Raw genomic sequence first — 20439 nt, forward strand, 5'->3', positions numbered from 1 at the left:
TCAAGAGCCCAGGAGACAATGATGTTTCCTGTTTTCACCAGCAAAATACAATTGTAGTGCATGTTCATGAACAATGAATCTAATTCCAGGCTGGAAGTGCATATAATGCATTGCAGGTTGGGCTATTCAGTTTAGCATCCTTGGGGACTGGCTGACCCCTGGTGGATTTTATGTGAATAACATAAGACTGTTGTACTGGGAACTATTTGCTGGATTATCAAAGGGACCTTGTCAACTTGAAAATGGTTAGTTTCACTGACAGAAACTAAAACCTTTTTGGTAAAGGTGACATTCCTCAGAGTCTCTCCGAAAATCTTTTAAAACTTTTGACCAGATTTTTTCTGATCATTGCAAGACCCACACAACAACAGGGGAAACAGATTGACTATAAAGTGGAAAGCAATTAAATTGACTTTTCACAAAGTGCTGTCAAATGCACAAAGGAAACATAGTAAAATATACTGTTTTTCTTCTAATCACTTTCAGCTCTGATGTCTCTTGGGACAAAATTTTCAAATGGAAATGTGATTTTTAAGTCAGTCGGGTCCCTTTAAGATCAATCTATGCCAAGTACCCATAATGAAAACTGTTCTGAACAGTACAAGGCAAAAGTTAAATAATAACAGTAATAAAAAAAAAATCCAGCATCTCTGGATGAATGGGGAACATTTTAAAATTCTAGAAGCCAATTCCCAAGGTCTTCACTCAAATTTTACTCAGTCCAGACTCAGGCAAACTTCTCAGTTTAGCAGCGGTTCTTCAATGAAATATCACTGAGGATACATCCAAATTAAAACACAACGTGTTTGATAAAACCACGTTTTTAAAACAAACACCACACAACACTGAAATCACAACATGATTAATGTAATGGGGCTGAGAGCATCCTCATGAGGCTATTAACACTGTCCACTGACACATGACAAAAAGAAACTGACAGCACTGTGTGTTACAGGATGTGACTTTGGACAATGGTGCAGACTCTGGGTACAACAAAACAAGACTGATGTTCTGCTCCAACATGATAGAGGTTTATAAATGCTGTTGAGTAAACCAGAGTTGTTGGTTGAAAGAAGAGAGAAAAGTCTGATTTGCACTGAAATGGAATAGTTTTTTTTACTTACTGGAAGACCAAGGGGCCCTCTGTCACCCTTTTGACCTGGTTCACCCTTCAATCCTTTAAGACCATTTAACCCTGGTTCACCCTAAATGTAAAAGTATAAATGCCAATTTTTTGGTGCTACAATGGGTATTTAAGCTGGGACAGAAGAGAGCCAGTCTTAGATGTAGCTGCAAATTCCAGTTCAAAACAGCAAGGTCTTTTCAGCGTAAGGTACTAATTCAGCATTCACAGATTACTGGCAATTTACATGGAGATATTGTATTGACCTGTGCTAAAATATACAATAGACAATGATTGGTCATTTTAAATACAATTGTGAGTTGAAATAATACAAGAAACTCTGCTGCGTAAGACCTTTTTGAATCACTTCCAAATAATTATTGAAGTATTTGTCCGATGTGGGGTCAACTGTAATTTTCCTACCTCTTTTGAGTATCCTCTATGCCCACACGTTTCTGTCGTAGGCTGATAATTCAAACTAAAGAAAAACCTTAGACAAGAATATTAGAGACTGCATTTTGTTCAGATTAGTGATAACTGCAGTGAGATCTACAGAAAGGTGCAATTTGTGTGGACGTACATTCTCTTCTAATGACAAACTGGAATTTGCAACACAGTCTTATGTAAAGATACTTTAAACCTTTAAGCACACATAGTTCAACGGAAATTAAGAGGAGCAGTGTGTTGTACTGGGACAATGCATTTTTGGGGCCCATCCTTCACTGATCTCACGAAAAAGGTACAGTATTTATAGTAGAACAAAAGGTATTGTGGAACGATTGTGATTATGATGTTACATAGACATCGCTGTATTAAAAATTGAGAAGTGAATAATGGTGGACCTAAGGTACGTGTGAAGACATCTTCACACCATGTAAAACTACTACAGTATGGTGGCTCTCTAGACAATTGAGGGCGCTAACAATACCTACTTCCAGTGAGAAATGGAAATGCATAGGATTCTCTCTATGCCAAAGACTGTTCCCTATGCCCAGTTCCCAAGGTTTCTCTTTGCTACACAAAACCCCAAACAAACCGTAAAAGAATTTAATCTATGCTTCTGCTTTCAGTGACATCTCCTTTATACCCTGCCTAAAAACAGGAGCCATTTCTCTATTCTTCCTCCATTTGAGTCAATGGATATGTCTGCACTGGAGCTGGAAACTGCAATTTCCAGCCTAAGTAGACATATCCGGGCTATGTCCCTTTCCTGACATTTTGGAAGCAGAAATCCCACAAAAAACCTGACTCTGAGGTCAAAAGTCTGAGGTAAGACAGGTCTGATGCTAAAATGGGATAGAACTAGGGCTGTCAATTAATCACAGTTAACTTAGATGATTAACTAACCAAATTAATTGCAATTAATCACAGTTTTAATCACACTGTTAAACAATAGAATACCAATTTCAATGTATTAAATATTTTGGATATTCTTCTACATTTTTATATATATTGTATTCTGTGTTGTCATTGAAATCAAAGTGTATTTTATGTTTGATTACAAATATATGCATGGTAAAAACGATAAAAGAAATTGTATTTCTCAATCCATCTCATACAAGTAATGTAGTGCAATCTCTTTGTCCTGAAAGTGAAATTTAAAAATGTAGATTTTTATTTTTATTTTTTTTACATAATTGCACTTGAAAACAAAACAATGTAAAACTTCAGAGTCTACAAGGCCACTCAATCCTAAAATGTTTTGGCCACCATTCCAGAGGACATGCTTCCATGCTGATGATGCTCGTTAAAAAAATAATGCGTTAATTAAATTTGTGACTGAACTCCTTGGGGGAGAATTGCATATCCCCTGCTCTGTTTTACTCACATTCTGCCATATATTTCATGTTACAGCAGTCTCGGATGATGACCCAGCATGTTGTTCGTTTTTAGGCCACTTTCACCGCGGATTTGAAAAAATGCAAAGAACGTACCAATGTGAGATTTCTAAAGATAGGTACAGCACTCGACCCAAAGTTTAAGAATCTGAAGTGCCTTCCAAAATCTGAGCGGGACAAGGTGTGGAGCATGCTTTCAGAAGTCTTAAAAGAGCAACACTCCCATGTGGAAACTACAGAACCCAAACCACCAAAAAAGAAAATCAACCTTCAGCTGGTGGCATCCGACTCAGGTAATGAAAACGACTATGCGTCGATTTGCACTGCTTTCGATTGTTATCGAGCAGAACCCATCATCAGGATGGACGCATGTTCCTTGGAATGGTGGTTGAAGGATGAAGGGACATATGAATCTTTAGCACATCTGGTACATAAATATCTTGTGATGTCGGCTATAACAGTGCCACAGGAACACCTGTTCTCACTTTCAGGTGACATTGTAAACAAGAAGTGAGCAGCATTATCTCCTGCAAATGTAAACAAACTTATTTGTTTAAGCGATTGGCTGAACAAGAAGTAGGACTGAATGGACTTTACGGCAATAAAATTTTACATTTTTTTATTTTTGAATGCAGTTTTTTGTCCATAATTCCACATTTGTACGTTCAACTTTCATGATAAGGAGATTGCACTACAGTACTTGAAAAATTCTATTTCTTTTGTTTTTTCAAGTGCAAATACTTATAATCAAAAATAAATATGAAGTGAGTTCTGTACACTTTGTATTCTGTGTTATAATTGAAATGAAAATATTTGAAAATGTAGAAAACATCCAAAATATTTAAATAAATTGTATGCTATTATTGTTTAACAGGACGATTAATCACATGATTTATCACAATACTTTTTTTAATCAGGTGATTGATCACAATTAATTTTTTAATCGCTTGACAGCCCTAAATAGAACTGATTTCAGAAGATCATTCCTGACCCAAGCCTCCAATGCCAGGCAATGTTTGACATAGTCTAACTGTGGCTCAAACCTTCAAAAAGAGATATTTCTGTCTCATCCCCCATACCTCAAAACCAAAATAATCAATTTTTTAGAAAGCTGAAAAGAGAAATGTAATGATTAAAATGATTGTTACAGGATTCATTATGCTAGAGTGTGATACTAATTTTTTTAATTAATGTGTTAATTTAATTAATATACAAATTAAATCCTGGTTTCTTTTAACCTTTCCAAAATCATCCATGTTTTCAGGAAACTGTCTGTTGTCTAAGACTTTCACAGGGCTTCTGGAGTGTGTGTCATGCGCACATGCTATGCTAGGGATGAGGAAATGTTTCCAGCAGCACTAAGATATATACTGAAGCTGGGATGGGACTCCTGGTGGGGATTTTGCGAAGTGAGGTGAACTTCTGTTGGAAGGCGCAGGGGATGGGAGAGAGAGAGCAGAGCAAAAGGAAAGGAGGCATATCTGGAAACGAGTTTATTTGACTTCTCCTCCTCCCAGGGGTGGTGCTTCCATTTAGGCAACCTAGGTGGTCACCTAGGGCGCCAGGATTTAGAAGGGCGGCAGACTGCTCCGGTGGACCTCCCGCAGGCATGCCTGCAGAGGGTCCGCTAGTCCCGCGGCTCCGGTGGAGCATCCGCAGGCACGTCTGCGGCAGGTCTACCGGAGCCGCGGGACCAGCAAGCTGGCGCTGCGCCTAGGGCGCCAAAAACCCTGGCGCCGCTCCTGCCTCCTCCATGTACAACACACTCATCCTCTGTGTTCTAAAGTGTAATTTAAGGCAATTGCAAAGCACTAATTAGAATAGCATGAAACTCTCACCAGCAAACAGGAGGCTGGGTAATTTTAATACCAGTTCACAATCATCATTACAAAACTCTAGTCCAATTTATGCTCATGTGAAACACACACAAGCAATGATCATAAATCATATAATTAAAAAAAAATCCTTTAATTTTTACTTTAAGTATCTGCCTAAAGGCTTAAGAGTATCAGAAATATTTAACAAATAAATGAGACAAAGGACACAACATAGATGCATGCTTCACTATGGTTAACAAAGAACAGAGCATGGCACATTACAGATTTAAAGAATCCAGGCAATTATTCATTTACCTTTGGGCCAGGCAGTCCATGGGGTCCCTAAAAATAAAGATTCCATCTTTAATGAAGAAAATAAAGGTTTGTTGCCTTTTCTAGGTACAAGTTGCACCGGCAATTTTGTTTTCAGAAAATAAATTGCAAGTGCCAATATAAGTAGTTGCACCTCTAAGTACCTCACAGGGGGAACAAAAAGGGGAAACACATTTATACCCAAAATTAATTTCCCCACTTCCCAAGAACTTTGGGTTAAGATCCAAATACAGATCCAAAATCCATGGCTTGGGCCCATCTCTAGTAGTCATGTTCTCTCATAGCACTTTTATTAAGCATTACAATGGGGACAGGGAAAGAAAAACTTACCATAGGGCCTGGTGACCCATGCAGCCCTGGTGGTCCTGGGGGTCCTATGATCTACATATAGAAAATGATGTTATTAGCTCAGGTAGTGAAAGGAATCTCCCTTGTAAATACAGGAAGTCAGACTCTTTCTCCTCAATTTTCTGCTAACATCATTTGTCACCATTCAGATGAAGAACACTGCAGAGTGCTGAAGTTGCTGGAGAGCACTTTAAAAAGTAACAACATAACTTGCACATATATATGGCGTCTTTATCTTGGCACTTGGAGTGCTTCTCAGACTTAGCTATTATTCTCACTTAATGGACGGGGTATCTGAGACACAGAGAGAAAAAAATTACATGCCCAAGGTGATACCAAAGTCAAATGCAGAGCTACAAACAGAATACAGGGTCTCCTGACTCCCAGTTCTCCACTTAAACCACTAGATAACTTTAAAACATTAGCTAGTAGTAAATGTCCTCAAATCCTGTCTGAGTAGGGATGCTGTTGGCTCTTATTTTCTGGTACGTATTCCCTGCTGTACTTGCAATCTATATTCTACAGGAATAGCGAGGGATACTGTGATGCCATTCCCTGGTTCCTTTCCAATCCTGATTAATGGAAATAAAACAAAACAATTTACCTTAAGTCTTGGGACATGTCTAGATTGCCCTCTTCCTCCCTTTTTATTTGATTTAGCCCAACAAGCACTACGTGCACAAATATTCAAGCTTAATCCCAATGATGAAGTCATTACAACAGGTAATCAGGTTATCGGCATGTGCTCATTATATGTTGGTTTACTTTACTGTCCCACCAAACCCAGAAAGAAGAATTTCTTTCTGGTATTTATAATGCTTAACACCACTTCTCACATTGGGCTCAATGCAAAATAGCTATGAATTGTGAGTTATGACAGCAGTACTGAGCTACCAGCAGGGCTGCTGAGCAGCATAGCCAGTTCTAGAGATTAACATACAGCACTACTGACTTTTCTAGCCAATTCTCTGAGATTAAGTGCAGTGTCAACAAAGCAGGTTTTAAAATATAAAATAGGACGAAGAGAGAAGGGTTGATAATGGATGTTGGGAATCTCCTGGGATGGAGAGGAGTGGTGATGCCTCCAATGGGAGAAGAAAATGAGGTCAATTGCCACGGCTGTTTTCTCTAGGGGATAAGTCTTTTACAAAAACACTGCTAAGAAATTCAGCAAGTATGTGCTGAGATCTTTGAGTTCTACACACATACACACACACATATAATGTTGGAAAGTAACAAATTGATTTTCCCTTCAGAGCTAGATTGAGACATTTGTGCTCTGTAGTGAGAAATGGGATCTAGAAATGCCAGGACAGGGAGCCAGCAACTCTTGAATTCTTATCCTAGCTCTAACATTGACCGCCTGTTGTCTTCAGCAAGATGCTTGACCTCTTTGCTTCAGTTTCATGATCTATAATATTGAGCCAATGGTACTTACCTATATCACAAGAGCCTTGCATGAGGTTTTTAATAACGTTTGTAAAATGTTTTGAAGACATTTACATGAAGCCACATACATGTCTGATAATGCAAACACTTACTCATGTGAGTAATTCTGAATATTTCCATGGGACTATTCATGCAGTAAAGATGCACCCATACATAAATATTTTCAAGAACAGGCCTGAAGTCATTAAGGACCAACCAAATCAAATGCTCAATCAAACCAAAAGAAGTCCTTCATTTTACTTTAGTAGGCTTTGGATTGGGGCCTACCATCATTATAGCCCTTTTGAGATCTGCTTCTCATCCGTCCTTCTGAGATACTTAGTGTACAAGGCTGACAGACAGATAAACAGATTGCTGAGACAGGAAATTCCCATCAATCTTATCTCTTTGTCTTATCTCTCTATGATTCAACACAAGAAGGGATGCTTCCTATTTCAGATAAGCCAATGGGAGTTTTGTCAATGACTTATGTAGGGGTCTGGATTCTTACATAGCTTTTAAAACATAGTATAGGGCTAAATTAGTAAACTAGTGACCTGCTTTCCAGACTAATGATTGTATAGACTATATAGACTAATGATTCTCAAATTATTGTCCTTCAGTGGTTTCCCTTGCCCACCCTGGTTGATCACAGAGTGAAACATTTAAAAAAATCCAAATTAGGAAACTGTGGGGGTTGGTAGGAAGGGTCATCCATGAAGGTCCCTCTTTCTCTCATATGAAGTGTCCCTCAGAATGAAAAGGTGGAGAACCACTGCTACAATAATGAGCACATCACAACAGCATGGCAAGACTTACAGAAGGACCTTGAGGACCAGGCAAACCAACATCTCCTTTTTCTCCTTTCATACCATTGGCTCCCTATAAAATCATTATAAAGAGTTATTAAACAATTTCTGTTTTATTAACAGTTGAATTCACTATAGAGAAAAGAACATTTTTGTAATTAAATATTTATTTGGGGGGGAGGGATAGCTCAGTGGTTTAAGCATGGGCCTGTTAAACCCAGGGTTGTAAGTTCAATGCATGAGGGGGCCACTTAGGGATCTAGGGCATAAATCAGCACTTGGTCCTGCTAGTGAAGGCAGGGGGCTGGACTCAATGATCTTTCAAGGTCCCTTCCAGTTCTAGGAGATTGGTTCATCTTCAATTATTATTATTATTATTATGCTTTTCATAATAAAAGTTTTGCTTATAATGGAATTGTATCTCTGTCATGACTTTCATACTTGATACCATGAATTATAAATGTATGCTTATTGCAAAAACCCATGATAACAGCCACTAAGCACTAGACTATCAAACAATTACAAATATTAATTTTAACATGCATGGTTAAAAATATAGATAGAGCAGACAGCAAGGAGTTTATTAAAAGCTCTTTCTATTGTAATCATACTGATTTCATTATACATTGTGCATGTGAGTGTGTGTGTGTGTGTGTATATATATACACACACACTCACACTATGTATACATGTATCTATTAGGGCTGTTGATTAATTGCAGTTAACTAACGCAATTAACTCAAAAAAATTAATTGCGATTAATCGCAGTTTTAATTGCACTGTTAAACAACAAAATACCAATAAAAATTATTAAATACTTCAAATGTTTTTCTACATTTTCTATAGTATTTTGTGTTGTAACTGAAATCAAAGTGTATATTATTTTTATTACAAATATTTGCACTGTAAAAATCTTAAAAGAAATAGTATTTTTCAGTTCACCTCATACAAGTACTATAGTGTTGTGAAAGCAACTCTTTGTTGTGAAAGCAAAACTTACAAATGTAATTTTTTTTTGTTACATAACTGCACTCAAAAACAAAACAATGTAAAACTTCAAAGCCTACAAGTCCACTCAGTCCTACTTCTTGTTTGGCCAATCGCTAAGACAAACAAGTTTGTTTACATTTACAGTAGATATTACTGCCCTCTTCTTATTTAAAATGTCACCAGAAAGTGAGAACAGGCATTTGCATGGCACTTTTGTAGCTGGTATTGCAAGGTATTTACATGCCAGATATTCTAAACAATCATATGGCCCTTCATGCTTCGGCCACCATTCCAGAGGACTTGTTTCCATGCTGACGACACTCATTAAAAAAATAATGCACTAATTAAATTTGTCATTGAACTGTATGTCCCTAGCTCTGTTTTACCCACATTCTGCCGTATATTTCATGTTAGAGCAGTCTCGGATGATGACCCAGCACATGTTCATTTTAAGAACACTTTCACTGTAGATTTCACAAAATGCAAAGAAGGTACCAGTGTGAGATTTCTAACTGACCCAAGCTTTAAGAATCTGAAATGCCTTGCACAATCTGATCAGGACAGGGTATGGAGCATGCTTTCAGAAGTCTTAAACGAGCAATACTCCAATGTGGAAACTACAGAACTCTAGCCACCAAAAAAGAAAATCAATTTTTTGCTGGTAGCATCTGACTCAGATAATGAAAATAAACATGCGTCGGTTCATACTGCTTTGGAACGTTATCGAGCAGAACCCGTCATCAGCATGGATGCCTGTCCCTTGGCATTGTGGTTGAAGGATGAAGGGACACATGAATCTTTGGATCATCTGACACATAAATATCTTGAGATGCCAGCTACAACAGTGGGAACACCTATTCTGACTTTCAGATGACACTGTAAACAAGAAGAGGGCAGCATTATTCTATTATTGTTTAACAGTATGATTAACTGTGCGATTAATTTTTTTATTCACTTGACAGCCCTAGTATCAATATGTATATATATACATTCAAACACCACACCACAAATATACATAGTATATATTAAATAGATATTATACAGATATAAAATCCTTCTATAGATACAAAAAATAGACTTTTCATAAGTGTTTATGAAATTTCTCTCCTTCAAAAATATGAGTCAGCCACTGAGATTCCAGGTATCAAGATCTCTCTCTTTCTTGTGTAATCAACCAGCTAATTTCTTCTGAATGTTACCACATTTATTTTTGTCAAAGCACTGCTGTGATTGCTGACTCTTATAAATAAATTTGTTCACCATACCAATTAATCTACATCTTTCCAAAATGAGATTTTATTTGTCCATAAATAGAATGAAAAGTTCTGGCAAACAACCTTTTGGTCTATCATTCATGCCTCCTCCTAGACTAGATATGGAACAACTAACACTTTCATTTTATGTTTCCTGCTACTTCTGAAACTTACAAACACTTAAGAATGACCACATGTAAAAGATATAAGTTAAAAACCTAAATTAGCTTTCAGCTAAATTAAATTTATTTTGCATACTTACTGGTAAACCTGGAAGTCCAATTCCTCCCTTTTCTCCTGGCATGCCAGACTCACCCACGTCCCCCTTTGAGCCTTTAGGACCCTGAAAAATCATATCTTTGTCATGAAAATGACTTGTACAATACCCACACATCAATAAAATCCTAGATTTGTTCAAGGATAAACTGGTAAAACAGTTACTTTTTACCTCTGATAGATATGACTTTATTATCACATCACTGCATAGTATGTGATCACATAATGTGGCATGTATGGCCATGTCCAGGGCCGGTGCAACCATTTAGGCAACTTAGGTGGTCACCTAGGGCGCTGGGATTTGGGGGGTGCCATTTCCTTTGCCAGCGACCATGGCGGCCGAATCTTTGGCCGCCCCGGTCGCTGCCGGCATTTATTTAAGCAGCCATGGCATGCTCGGGGAGGAGGCAGGGCAGGGGTGAGCTGCTTCACTTCTCCCGCCTCCCAGGCTTGCGGCGCCAATCAGCTTAGGTGCCACAAGCCTGGGAGGTAGGAGAAATGAAGCAGCGACGGCGTGCTCGGGGTGCTCGTGCACGGAGCAGGGGTGAGCTGGGGCGGGGGGCATGCCTCAGGGCGGAGGTGGGGAGCTGCTGCGGGGGGGGCGCCTCAGTGCGGGGGAGCGGGCGCAAGGTGGAAGTTTCGCTTACGTCGTGAAACATCCTTGCACTGGCCATGACCATGCCACGTGATTATGAATTCTAAGCCCACCCCTTCCATAATGTACAGTGACATTATTTCTAAAAAAAAGCCATAATTCATAGGGTCTGGCGCTTGGTGATGCACTCATGGTGTACCTGCTCCCCTTCAGCTCCTGGAGTTCCTTGGGATCCTGGTTCACCCTGTAAAACATAAGGTGGAATTGTGTTATCGTCCCTTATTACTCCAATTATTGGTGAGATTATGTTATGCTAAGTAAATTATGTTGGTCAGTAACACCCCCAACCCCACACCTTAGCTGTGCACAACAGCACAATGAATGATGCAGATGCATATTATACTGCAGAGAATAGGAGAGACATCATCTTGTGAAACATGTTGTGGAAGTTTATCTGCTACAGTATCTATGTACACAGAATACTTACAATGGGTCCGGCTAGTAGGGCAGATACACTGCCATCTAGATTGCGTAAGGCCCAGAAAGGGGTATACATTGACTGCACATTGGCTGACTTACACAGGAGAAAAATACCACCATCCTCCCAAAAAACATCCACTCTGCACCATTAAAGTCAAATGGGAGTTTGTCATTGACGGCAATGAACATAAGATTAAGCATATGGTCAGTGGTTTAGGATGCTCAACAATGTTGCTGACAGCCTGGATGAATAAAGATGGACCACTCAGATCCTTTACATTTTCTTGCCTGGCTAATTTGATTATGTCAGTCAACCAGGGAAGAGCCTCCTTGCCCCACTAGAATGTGGGAGGATGCCCTGAATGTCATTCCCAAGGGAGGAGATGACATATAGGGGAGTAAGGGTGGGACCTTTGGTTCCAACCTCTGTAAGGCTGAATTCTGCTTTACCTTGGCTATTTCTGAGCAGGAAAGTATCCTCTTCGACAAGGGGTAAACTTCCGCATCTGCAGCCCCAGAGTTTCAGAAACCTACCCCTGAATTGGAGCTGCAGAGACTCTGTAGGCTACACAGATCCTACTGAAATGTCTTTCTATGCCTTCACATATATTATCCCTCACCAGCTTGTGAAAAACAGAAAGACAGTATCAGAGGGGTAGCCGTGTTAGTCTGGATCTGTAAAAGCAGCAAAGAGTCCTGTGGCACCTTACAGACTAACAGACGTTTTGGAGCATGAGCTTTCGAGGGTGAATACCCACTTCATCTGACGAAGTGGGTATTCACCCACGAAAGCTCATTCTCCAAAACGTCTGTTAGTCTATAAGGTGCCACAGGACTCTTTGCTGCTTTTAGAAAGACAGTATTTTCTCACAAATGCTTGCACTGACTCACTTACATCTATACTGGCATTTGGTGAAAAACCTTTAAATGCAAGAACAATTTTTGATAAACCAAAAGTGATGCATTTTCCCATGATATCATGGGATGTGATGCATCATAAATTTAAACTAAATTGCATTGTTTCCAGTGTGAGCAGCACAAGAGAGTGTTTGCTCTTCATGAGAACTCATAATCACTAAAAGAAAGTTAGCTGCTACCGAAACAGGATTTCCTGGAGGATACATTTTATGATAAGTTCTTAAGAACTATGATAATTATCTCTTAATTAATCAGTTAGCTGTCCTACACCAGCTTAGGGAGGATCCACTGTTCACTCAACATATCCTGCTTTAAAAAAACCTCTTTGTAAATGTAAGCAATTCATGATTTAGATTGTATAAATAGAGCCCCATTTGGAAAATGCATAGCATACATCTCCTACATGCTGCACTTAAATGTGTGCATCATTATACAGAAAATATAGAGATTTATATATATATAAAAGAACTTAACCAGATTTTTAATTGCAATTAATAAATGTTATCTAATAAGACAGCTTTTATATGACAGAGAAACAGACAGCTAGACTCTATTCCATTTTGTGTGGGTTTACTGGAGTGGAAGAGGGAACTTCCTCCACTCTTGCATATTCCTGCAAATACAAGGCAGAATATGGTCTTAGTTGTCTTGAATGCCATATATGGTGTTGGCTTGATGGTGCTCCACAGCACCAAAGAAATGGGACCAGCTGGCTTGGGGTTGTAGCTAGTCTCCTTGCGCTCTGTGCACATATTGATCTTGGTGGCAAGTCAGGGGAGTAGAATATGCTGTTCCTTTTTGGAGCAGCAGTATAGTGTGCTATAGGATGCACTGTTTTTCACTTTCTGGTGTGTGTGTGTATATATATATATATATATATATATATGATATAAAAGCTGCATTAATCTGTCCCCAAATTTTGGCAAGCACTTCCATGTACAGCCCCCAGTGCAGATTATTCCTGCCAGCCAAGAGTGTGAACAATCTGGACGTTGCTATGTGCATGGGAGCCATTGTCTGGTGAAGTAGCTACTTCAAATAAATACATGAATCACCCTCCTTGACCACACCTTGGGACCCTCCTCCACAGCAGAAGGCCTACAGAGCAACCTCAATGAAGATTTGGGAGGGAACACCAGCTCTACACCACATTGGCTGAGCATGGGTGATTTTCTATTGGGCATTCATGCACAACACCCAACTAAAACAGTATATATATTGAAATAAACATTTTATGCTAATTAAGATGCATATCATAAATCCCATCATGTAATATTTCAAGTGTACATGCTCTTCTATACAGTATATTGTACATGTAAATGAACCACATATGTAAGCAAATAAAATACAGAAAATATGACTGTACATAAAACATTTTTTGGTTCACTGGCAATTTTGAAAAATTGGAAAATATAATTTTGGCTTAAATAAAACATTTTGTATCATTTTTGAGCATTTTTTTCATTTAAAAAATTAAATGAAATGTTGAGAGGAAAAGTAATTTGAATCAAAAAAATTGAAACATTTCATTTAGAAAATCTCATAATGAAACATTTCATTTTTTATAGAATTTTGTTTAGTTTCTTTTCTGATCAAAACAATTTGGTAAAATCAACATGAATTTTCAAAACATTTCAGTGTCATCCAATCTACATTTTTCACCAGAAAAAAATTTCAGGCAAAAAATTTTCACCCAGCTCTGGTAGTGAATTCCTAGACTTTTAAAAGAGGATGTGTCAACTAAGAAAGATCACCTTTGGGCCTTGTACTCCTTGAGGTCCGGGTGGCCCTGGTGGACCCTAGACACAGAAACAGATAAATCTGTTAGCTTTAAACCATCTAAGTTCTTGCAGAACATACCGAATATACGGAAGTGTGAACTTCACCATTGTTAACAACACAACCAGTCTTTCTAAGAAAACTTTATATTAACACAGAGAAGAACCAATACCAGCTACAAACAGGTTGTTAATTTATGACAACTCTCAACAGACAATATGGAGTCACAAAATTCTGTGTTAAAATAACATTGCATGGTTATGGTTTTGAACGGATGAAGGGGCTGCTGCTCCCATTGATGGCAATGGCAAAGCTTCCATTGATTTCAGTGGGAACAAGACTGAATCAAGCTGGCATCAGAACCTACTGAAGTTAATGGACAAACTCCAATTGACTGCAATGGACCTGGGATCAGTCCCTCAGTGCCTATTGCTACAAGGTACTGATCATCTCCCGAAAGTTGCTGAGAGTCTTTGAGCATATGCAGTGTTTTGTGGGATAAGGTCATGAATCACTAACTCATCCCCTTTTGTCTAGCAACTGTAGCAGAAACAGCCTATAAGATTTCTTACTGTTCTGAAGATTGTACAATGGGGGGGATGCATTAAAAACAAACAAATTCCATCACTGTTATGGCAAAAGCAGACCTAATGAAAACATTAGAGATAAACAATTAAACAAAAAAGGGAATAAATTAATTTGATCAAATCTACAGCTCCTTTGGAGCCTAATTCTGCAAAATTCTAAGTGTGTCCTAGGACACACTGAGTCCTCTAAGTTTCCAGTGAAATCAAGCTCTGGCCCACTGTGTATAAACCTCCAGTGGTAGTCAGTGATTGCAGGACACAGAAAATACTCAGCACTCTGCAGGATGTGAGCTGTAGATACTGGCAAAATTTCAGTATTTCGTATAACAAATTATTTTAACAGAGTTTGATAAGAAAGAGATGGAGAAAACCCCACACTAAATCCCTCTCTTTTATTCCTGCTTATAAACTGAAATAGGCTACTTCTTAGGGGGGGAAATGTGAAGTCCTATGTAAAGTTTTCACCCAATATGATTTAAAATAACTGAACGGTCTACCCTGAAAAATAAGGCTGACAACAGAAAGTGTCCTGGTGCCCAATCCTGCACTTCTTGCACACTCAGAACGCCCATTTAAATGAATGAGAGATTTGAGAACAGAGCAAATGAAGGATCTGGTCTTCTGGCAGGTGGTGCACAGCGACAGCTATACTAAGAACCTTATGTATCTAATCTGTGTCGTACTTCTATCAATGGAGTTTTGTCATTATTCAACAGGAAAAGAATTGGGCCCTAATTTTCAACAATATGTTCATCGTAAGGAAAAATTTAGTGAACAGACATACATGATGATGAACAGGGTCAACATTAGATGAACGAAGATACATCCTAAAACGGCAGAATTATGAACATGCAACTATATAGAATAAAATAGCTACAAATCACAATAAGTCATGCAGTAGGAATTACCGTGACAGTTAGGGTGGTAATCCTCTGTTGGCAAAATATATTAACAAAAGACAATGTTATCAGATGTGAATACTGAAATAAAATATTTCACTTGTTTAATAATGAACTTCACAGAATCTGTGCTGCGTCTGGGAGATCTGTATCTAAGAGAGCTGAAGTTAAAAGTACACAGTCATCAAGGCCCAATCTTGCACTTGGTATCAGTGGTTTACCCCCATTAACTTACATGGGAGTTTTATATAAGTGAAAACTACAAGCTCTGGCTATAAAATTTTCAGGACCAAATAAGATGTACCTTAACAACAGTAGAATTTGATGGGGGAAAATTTTTGGCTCCTATATGTATCTATATACTAATCTTCCGCACCTCTCCTGTTCTAAGAGTTGATATTTTGCCCAATATTTTGAGGTCTCTGCTGGTTCTGTGTCATTAACAAATACAATTCTCAGAGCTGTGATGCCAGTAGTAATAACAGTACACAAACCAAGTTGCTGATCCACAATATCAGCCATGTTAACTTCAGGTCCATTTAAAACATTTGGAGGAGGGCCAGATCAGTTTTTTTGTAATGGAAAAAGGCAAAATAGTTAGATAGGTAATTTTTTGTGTTTCAAAGAAGATAGAGCAAACAAAAAGGAGTGAAAATTCTCAAAAGGTTATACAAAATTACTTGGCTATATTGATTAAACACAGGGCTGAATTGTGCTTAACTTACTCACACAGGTTTTTTCATTGACAGCGATGTAACCACTTGCACAAATAAGGCAGGCAGTATTTAGTCATGAAAATAGTTTTACTATGTGCCAACAAAGATGCTTATACATCTAATGCATCTATCTAAATATAAGATTTAGTCTTATTCAGTTTAATAGGCATATAATCATACACTATTTTAAGAGAATTGCACAATAAAGAATATATTTTTTTATAAAACTAGAATCATATCAATACAAGCTAACTTTGGAACCAAAATCTCTAGCAGATGGCATTTTATACAGTGGTGCATTTGCATTCACCCTATATATGGAAGTATTTAAAGAGTTTTAAAATAGAAGAAAAATTCAATTCTGCTAATTTACAGGACAAATAACTAAATTAATTATGCCAAATGCAGTAATTTAGTTTTCACATTCATTTCAAGCTATATATTTAATTTAATATTCAGTGTTCATTTCTAACTATATATTTAAAATTTTAATATATAAAGCACCTGATCCTGCAGTTCCTCCAAAGGTAAAATTTCCACTTCAGCTATTCACTTTTGCCTGTGTGAGGACTAGGAACAGACCCAAAGAGAGATTCACTTATGTATTTTGTGTCTGGTTCTCTAAGTCAAAGACACATAAACTGCAGGGTTCTTGCTTGAACTATGGTGATAATTTCTATATCCCAGTTTTCTGTGTTGATGGACTAAGATCTTTGATTCTCCAGTGACACATGAAATGGAATAGAAGGCACAAACTCGAGCAACTGTAAATTGGTCTTAGTCCTCTAGGCTGCTTTATGATGTCTTCCCAAATTGTATAAAAATTCAGACAGAGGCATTGGATCCTGTGAACTCTGTCAACTTCTACTTACATTCTGAGAGGTACTGAGCACTCCTTGAATACTGAAAATTCCTATTAACTTCAATAGGAGTTGCAAGTCCCAGAACCTCCAAGAATTTGGCACAATAAAAATTGCGGGTGAGTGCTTGTCATCTCATAGGACTAAATTGGTAGTAAGCAAGACCACCAAATACTGTTCTCATAGCTTGCAAGTCACCCTGGTACACTTGGCTTTCATGTGAACATTCACTCACCCTTTTTGTAAAACATTATTTTTCTAGGGCTGAGTAAATAAGGCCACCAATGCGAGTGTATTTAATACACCTCTACCCTGATATAATGCTGTACTTGGGAGCCAAAACATCTTACTGCATTATAGGTGAAGCCACATTATATCGAACTTGCTTTGATCCGCCAGAGCATGCAGCCCCTCTCCCCTGGAGTGCAGCTTTACTGCGTTATATCTAAATTTGTGTTATATCGGGTCGCGTTATATCGAGGTAGAGGTGTATATTTACTGCTAAGGATCCTAATTCAAGATGCTGATTGAATCCACAGCTTGCTAATGGAGTCAAGTGAGTTAGTTTCCAAACCTCAAAGTTTCTGCTCTTTACATTTTGTGGAAAGAGCAAGAGGAGGAGGAGAAGAAAAAGAAAAAGACAAAGAAAGATGGTCAATATTATTCTTCTTGAACTGAAAAGCAGACACTTCTGTGGGATCTGTGTAAGTGGTTTATAAGATGAATTTAGCACTAACAGCTGTCGACCCAGCAATGAATCAGTTCTGGCCTCATCAGATGATGTCAATACAGTCCAGGGGATATATACACCTAATTCCCTCACCACTGTATCAAGGAAACTCTTTGTGTAACACACCAAAAAGAAAATCTAGCTTCCAAGTGCAGAAGATTCCTAATTAATATTTCTAGCAAATCTATAAGATACTATGGTGCAGTAATTTCATGTCCTATGCAAAAGAAAAATATAATTACATCAAAGAGCTGTTTTTCCTGTACTGGTTCATTTGAGCTTCTTTATGTTCACATACCTGCAGAGCTTCATGGATATTGCCATTGTAGTCAATAATCTCTGTTGCACCTTGGTCTCCCTTTTGTCCAGGTGGACCCTGTAACACATCCCCCAAACACTACATTATTTGAATCAAGCACACAAACTCTTAGTGACTGATTGTTCTATCCTAGTCTCGTTTAGTCTGTCTGAGACTGTTTTATTCTATAGTCAGCATTTGTTTGCAAGATCTCCCTGAGCTGAAAAGTTAAGGGTTGTTAAGATCCAGGTTTTGGCTGGCCCATGATAAAGATGAGAACCAGAAGCAAAGTTTAGATCTGAATCTTGTGTCTCCATTTGGGCCCCAAAACTCATTAGTTTCTTTCTCATATTTTTATATTTTAATTAAAGAGGTTTGAAGAAAAGAAATATTGACCCAAGCCTCTTTCACACTGCAGTTGAGCCTGTGTGAGCAACAATACTGTTTAAACATAACTATCATAAGCATGTTTTTTGTATAGTTTCCATGACCTAGTGTAGAGATGGAGTTGTTTTCTGACACTTGCACTATTTATTCATTCACATTTGTTTCCTGAACTTTTTTCTAGAGCTCAGTACGGTATATTTTATCACTTTATAGCATTTTCAATAAATCACAGTCTGCAAAAGTTAGCCTAAAACCAAAGGTTGTTTTAAGAGGAACAAACATTTTTAAAAAGCTAAATATGAATGAGTAAATCATAACACAGTGCATTGTGCTCCAACAGGTAACACCAATACATAAAACCATTTAGATAAACCACTGAAAGAAGGTGCTGTGTCAGGCCTACACTCTTGGATCATTCAAGTGAAAAACCAGACCCTGCCTATGAAATTTTGCAAACCTCAAACATCATCTTCCAATCCAGAATCCCCCTATCCTCTCAGTCAGCTTCCCAATCTACTCTCGTCCTTCCTTAGAGAAAGCCTGGGGGGAGGGGATCTTCCAGATGAATGGGATCCAGACGATTTAGGATTTTATAGGATAGATCCATACCAACACTTTAAACTTCACCTGAAAATCAAGAGACTGCTACAGCAGGGCAAATATTAGTCAAACAGCACTGAAAGACGACATCTTCTATGCAGTGTTGTTGTAGCTGTGTCGATTCCAGGATACTAGAGAGACAAGGTGGGTGAGCTTACACAGAGCTCAAAAGCGTGTCTCTCTCACCACCAGAAGGTGGTCCAGTAAAAGATATTACTAATCTTCTAGGCATCTAGAGTATGATTTATAACATAGCTTTCTCTGTTGACACTGAACTCCAGTTAGAAACCCTCTTCATGACACAACCATGTTAGTAACAATCACGTTTAACCCTGGCTCGTGCTAACTCACTTTCAACTGTAGTTGTTGTCTTGGCCTACAAGTAACAACTGAGATTTCCATTGGACAGGTTAAAACAAGGCTTTGGAGCAGAGCCCACAGCTGAAGGGCGGAGCAGTTCCGGAGCAGTGGAGCTGCAGGTTTTTGCCTGGAGCTTGCTCCGGAGCCAGAGCACAGCTCCAAAGCCCTGCGTTAAAATGAAGTACACTTACCCTAGGACCTATTGCTCCTGAATCACCTTCGTCTCCAGGATCACCCTATGGAAAAGTAATATTTGTAAGCAAACAAAGATAATCAATCTGTTCAATAGTTTAAATATTTTTATTACCCTCCAAGTCAAGCATATACTTTATTTATAAAAACAAAATAAAAAAACTTGACATGGGTTTAAAAACAAATAGAATATAGGTTTTAGTTACATAGGGATAAATCCACTGAAGTTAATGGAGTGTGAGGATTGAGACTGTTGCAACTGAGAACAGAGTTTGGCTCTTTGTGTGTAGCATTTACTACATAATACATTACCGGGGTAGCTTAAGAAATAACAAAGGATCAAATAAACAGCAGACTGAAAATTAGATCATTTAAACAACTTCCCCATTCTTGATGGCCTGGATACCCCACTATCAGAAGCTTCACAAGGAAGCTCAAGGGGTAAGTCACTCAGGGTATGTCTACACTTGTGGCTGGTCTGTGTCACTGACTCAGACTCAAGGGGCTTGGGCTGCAGGACTGTAAAATTATAGTGTAAATCTTTGGGCTCAGGCTGGAGCCTGAGCTTTGGGACCCTCTCCCCTCCCGTGGTCCCAGGGTCCAAATTTTTACACTGCAATTTTAGAGCCCCACAGCCCTAGCTCTGTGAGCCTGAGCCAGCTGACATGGACCAGCCACGGGTGTAGACATACCCAGGTGTTTAACAGCTGTGTAGACACACCCTCCGCAATTGCCACACAACTTCTTCAAAAGGGACTTTTCAAACAGCACATGCATTTCCTTCTGTGCTCATTACTCCCATTGGGGTTGCAGAACTTCTTTC

The 20439-nt window shown here is 38.5% G+C and overlaps 1 protein-coding gene across 1 annotated transcript in view; it reads right to left on the bottom strand.

Annotated features, from left to right (window-relative positions):
• Positions 1–20439, bottom strand: part of COL25A1 (collagen type XXV alpha 1 chain) — a 431307-nt gene that overhangs the window by 30592 nt on the left and 380276 nt on the right. The window contains exons 22-30 of the mRNA XM_030564569.1: positions 19616–19660; positions 18078–18155; positions 15483–15506; positions 13963–14007; positions 11010–11054; positions 10202–10282; positions 7707–7769; positions 5442–5492; positions 5094–5120 (exon numbers count right to left, since the gene is read on the bottom strand). Of these exons, the coding sequence (XP_030420429.1) occupies positions 5094–5120; positions 5442–5492; positions 7707–7769; positions 10202–10282; positions 11010–11054; positions 13963–14007; positions 15483–15506; positions 18078–18155; positions 19616–19660 (459 nt within the window). The remainder of the gene's footprint in view (positions 1–5093; positions 5121–5441; positions 5493–7706; positions 7770–10201; positions 10283–11009; positions 11055–13962; positions 14008–15482; positions 15507–18077; positions 18156–19615; positions 19661–20439) is intronic.

The sequence above is a fragment of the Gopherus evgoodei genome, chromosome 5 (genome assembly GCF_007399415.2).
Source record: "Gopherus evgoodei ecotype Sinaloan lineage chromosome 5, rGopEvg1_v1.p, whole genome shotgun sequence".
NCBI classification, from domain to species: Eukaryota; Metazoa; Chordata; order Testudines; family Testudinidae; genus Gopherus; species Gopherus evgoodei.